Source organism: Aplysia californica, unplaced genomic scaffold, assembly GCF_000002075.1.
Source record: "Aplysia californica isolate F4 #8 unplaced genomic scaffold, AplCal3.0 scaffold00032, whole genome shotgun sequence".
Lineage (NCBI taxonomy): Eukaryota > Metazoa > Mollusca > Gastropoda > Aplysiida > Aplysiidae > Aplysia > Aplysia californica.
Window position 1 is genome coordinate 1816933 of NW_004797302.1, and position 4648 is coordinate 1821580.

General features: G+C 39.2%; 1 protein-coding gene across 1 annotated transcript in view; it reads left to right on the top strand.

The window, feature by feature from the left end:
- LOC101850391 (DNA polymerase lambda) overlaps positions 1 to 3238 on the top strand; it is a 16948-nt gene extending 13710 nt beyond the window's left edge. The window contains exons 8-9 of the mRNA XM_005091584.3: positions 2070 to 2231; positions 2532 to 3238. Of these exons, the coding sequence (XP_005091641.1) occupies positions 2070 to 2231; positions 2532 to 2639 (270 nt within the window). The 3' untranslated portion in view covers positions 2640 to 3238. The remainder of the gene's footprint in view (positions 1 to 2069; positions 2232 to 2531) is intronic.
- The last annotated feature ends 1410 nt before the right edge of the window (positions 3239 to 4648 follow it).

Genomic DNA, 4648 nt, shown 5'->3' on the forward strand with positions numbered 1-4648 from the left:
GCCGTTTCGTCTGATTCGGTCGCGTTGAGTGTTAGCGTACGCCCTTTTCGTTTTTTTACTGCTAGTACTGTTATTTTAAAGCTAGGTATACGCCGTTTCGTGTGAACATAGATCTGAGGCAGCGCTATCTACTAGTAGTAACAACTCAAAACTGCCAAAATCTGGAATACGCCCTTTCGTGTGACAGGCGACGAGTTGCAGGACGAGACATAACTTTCATACATTCCACCCGAACAGCTTGGACGCTTTCACTGAACTGTTACTGATGAACTCAAGTGCGACGTACTACACGTACACAACACTGTCCCCGTAGAATTATGCAAATTTAGATGGCCAAATTATACCCAAAAAAAGCAAAATTATGCAAGTTACCGTAACACCATTGGCGACATGTTTTGCACTTTTTCAGCAAGAATTTTCATGATTTTCATGTTTTATGTACAGAAAAAATGAAAACGAAACATATCAGTATCAGTAATTTGTTGTGTATTTATTTGGAAAGAAAACAATACACATCAGTCAGAAAAAAACAATAAAAAAATATAATCTCTGTAACTTTCAGGTATAGATCTATTTATATCTCTATAGAGGAAAGAAAAATGTAAAAAAGAAAAAATGCAAATGTTGCAGATTTATGCGAAAAAACGCGGCCGCCGCATAATCCTACAGGGACACATAACAACAACACACCTCAACGATTTGGTCTTAAGGTTAGTCTCCACACTGGAGAGAATACTTGGGTATGTGTGTGTGAACACGCTAAGTGAGAGCCTGAATGATGGAGATTATCTCACTCACACTTTATGAGTTTATCTGTTTTACCTCTGGCGTTGACCAGATGACAAGGACATGTGGTTACTTGAGGGAGGCATTGCGCTGCCAAGAGCGAAATGCTCGCAAATAAAGGGATTTGAAAACAACAACAACAACAACATCTGTTTTATCTGTCTTGGGCAACAATGTCATTGCACACACCGGACAGGTCCATAAGTGCTCAGTTCCTCTCAGCACCAAAGCCCGCAAGTGGGTGGTTGGCGGGTGCTCTGGTGTGGTTTGCTTCTTCTTTCCTGTCAAACATCTGTCGTCCTTTTCTCCCCTTCTTTTTTATGTTTGTTACTCTCTTGTAACACTTCTAATCTTCTGGCACTCTTATGACCTTATACTGTTGCGAGCGCCGTAAAACCTCTACTAAAACTAACTAAAACCCCGTACGGTATCCATACTGATTGTTCCAGTGGCTGTTTGATTATGGCTACGTCTTTCCTTTACTGATAATCGTTCCTTTCTTCCTTCTCCCCTCTGTATCCCCATTTCCCACATCCTGATGATTGCGTGGTGTTCTGCTGTCTTCCTGTCTTTCTCGTCCTGCAATTTTTCCTCCTGGTTCTTCAACACTTCTCCTTTGTCAAATTTCACCTCACCATCAACCTTGGCACTTAATGGGTAAGTGTTAAATCACTAAAAACTGTAAAAAACTTTAATGCTAGCTCTGATTTTACTTTTTTCTGTCATTCTCAATGTGGTCGCTGGCATTGTTTACAAGTACTCTTTTCTCTTTTTCCCTTTTTTCTTTCGTTGCCTGCACAGTCACTTATATTGATTCTACTTCCTCTCATTCCCAGTATGGTCGCTCACATTGATCTTACTTTCTCTCGTTCCCAGTATGGTCACTCACATTGATCTTACGTTCTCTCATTCTCAATCTCAGTATGGTCACTCACATTGATCTTACTTTCTCTCGTTCCCAGTATGGTCACTCACATTGATCTTACTTTCTCTCGTTCCCAGTATGGTCACTCACATTGATCTTACTTTCTCTCGTTCCCAGTATGGTCACTCACATTGATCTTACTTTCTCTCATTCTCAGTATGGTCACTCACATTGATCTTACTTTCTCTCGTTCCCAGTATGGTCACTCACATTGATCTTACTTTCTCTCGTTCCCAGTATGGTCACTCACATTGATCTTACTTTCATTCTCAGTATGGTCACTCACATTGATCTTATTTTCTCTCGTTCCCAGTATGGTCTCTCCTCTATTGATTTTACTTTTCTCTCTGGTTCCCAGCATCGACGCCTGGACATAATCGTAGTGCCATACAGCGAGTACGGCTGTGCCCTGGTTTACTTCACCGGCTCCGCCCACTTCAACAGGTCCTTGCGACACCTGTGTAAGAAGTCAAGCATGTCGCTCAACGAACACGCTTTGAAGTCCGGAGTTGTCCGTAAGGTATGCAGTGGGTGGTTGCATGGAGAGTACCACTTCTTTGCTTTCCTTCCTTCTGTTGGGTTGTTTGTTTGTTTCTTTTGGGGGGGGGGGGGTTGTTGGGTTTTTTTGGGGGGAGGGGGGGGGTTGTCCATCTCTCTTGCTTTTTGCCTTCACTAAATGACTGTTATCGTGTCAATAGCATAACGTAGACACAACAGAAGCAACACATGTACTCATCAAAACTTCCACCAACCACCCATTCTATTACAGGACTGCACTTTATGTCATGTGTTGATTTGCATTTTGTTTTAATGTTCTCAGGGAGCAGAAAAAATCTACGAGGGTACAGTGATACCGACGCCCACAGAGAAGTCTGTGTTTGAAGCTTTGAATGTGCCATATAGACCCCCTGAGGAGAGAGATCACTGAGGACTCCTGTGTGCTGGGAGAATAATTGGGCTGTCCTCTACTCACAGAACTATGTGACTGACAGAGAGATCACTGAGACTTAAAGTCATTGTGTGCTGAGAAAATGACTGGGCTGTCCTCTTCACACAGAAATACGTAACTGACAGAGAGATCACTGAAACTTAAAGTCCTTGTGTGCTGAGAGAATGACTGGGCTGTCCTTTACATACAGAACTATGTAACTGACAGAGAGATCTCTGAGACTGAGGACTTCTTTGTGCTAGGAGCATGGTTGGACTGCCCTGTAAACCCAGATTTACGTAACTGACAGAGAGATGACTATGGGTTGCTGTGTACTGAAAGAAGGGCGACAGTCCTGTACTCACAAAACTACACAACTGACCATTTTCCTATTTTGACTTGTTTTTAGATAAATAGCTTCCAACTTTCAACTCCCAGGCTGTCAAAGCTATTGACATTTGAGAGAAAAATTGTTGTATGAATGTTTCACTTTAAGGACATGGTGGATCATATTGACACTACCTACAAGTTAACCCTATCCGTACGTCGTTTTTCACTATTGTATCCATAGGACGGGGGGAACTCTGTGCAACCACTTTCAAAGAGGAAATTTATTCATTAATCTGATCCGTACACTTTGCATAGCAGTCTGTCAAAATGATTTTTTGAAAAATACTGAAAGTTTCAAAGAGATCTTCGTACTAGAAGTATTCTAAAATGTGAAGAATACAACCCTGGGAGTACAAAATGACCCCAGGGCGTACGGAGAGGGTTAATGACATCTTCAGCTGCCTGTGATAGCGATAATGAAATTGTATGATACTCATAATTTGTATTTATTCTTTTAATCAACTTGTATGATTCGTGCAATGCCTTCATTTACTTATATTTATTTAACCAATTTGTAAATACACAGCCAAATAAGATTTCTAGTTTTTGCAAGCTGTTTTACTATCAAGCATGTATGCTTACACTTATTTATATTAAATAGGCCTACTATATAATATATATATATTTATGTATAGTCAGCTTCATTCTAGTGTTGCCCAAACAATTTCTAGGATATCCCAAAAAACGTTGTTCAAAGGGACATCATACAAATTAGTTCAATTCTCTTTTGTTATTTCTTTCCTACTTTATAATTGAAAAATAACGAGTACTCAATTCATGCTACTGGTTTTGGCACTGTTTTTCTTTACTTTTCTCAAACTTATTGTGCTTAACATTGTAAAATAAGTCTATGGCCACAGATAATTTTTTTTTGGGTGGGGGGGTTGGGGTTGTTTCCCATAAAATCAAACATCTTTTTTTTGTTTCTCTTGCTGCTGTAGTGGCAAATTCTGTTTACTAACATTTTTTTCTCCAAAGTCCCAGCAGGGTTATACTTTTGACTATCTTTTGACTATCTTTTAGTGATGAGCTGACCTTTTCAATATATATATAATTTTCAAGACAATGCTTTCCAATGAACAGTTCTTATTTGTGTGTGTGTGTGTGTGTTTGTGAGTGAGTGTGTGTACAAAAACATCATATATGTTGTGTGTATGAATAGTATTCTTGGATATGTTGTAAAAATATCATATATTGATTTGTTTGGGGGGGGGGGGTTAATTTTGAAATTTATTTGTTGAATAAATTCTTATCAAAATGTTTTTATGCAATATCATGGTTCCGTGTTTGAATAATGGCCGCAAAATGTGATGTAGATCTAACTCCAACCACTGAATACAGCTTTCATATAATTCAGTTCGGTTTTTTTCTTCAACACTTTTCTCATACATCACAAATCCAATAGTCCACTTTAAAAAAAAATTGTTTTCCCTATCTTCCCCATACTACAATCAAACCTTGCACACATTCTATTGTAGTATGAGGAAGATAGTGAAAACAATATCACCCTTTGTTGAGAGTGAAGAAAGTGAAAACAGTATCTCCTATTGTGGAGAGAAGAGAGGAAGATAGTGAAAACAATATCACCCTTGTTGAGAGTGAAGATAGTGAAAACAATA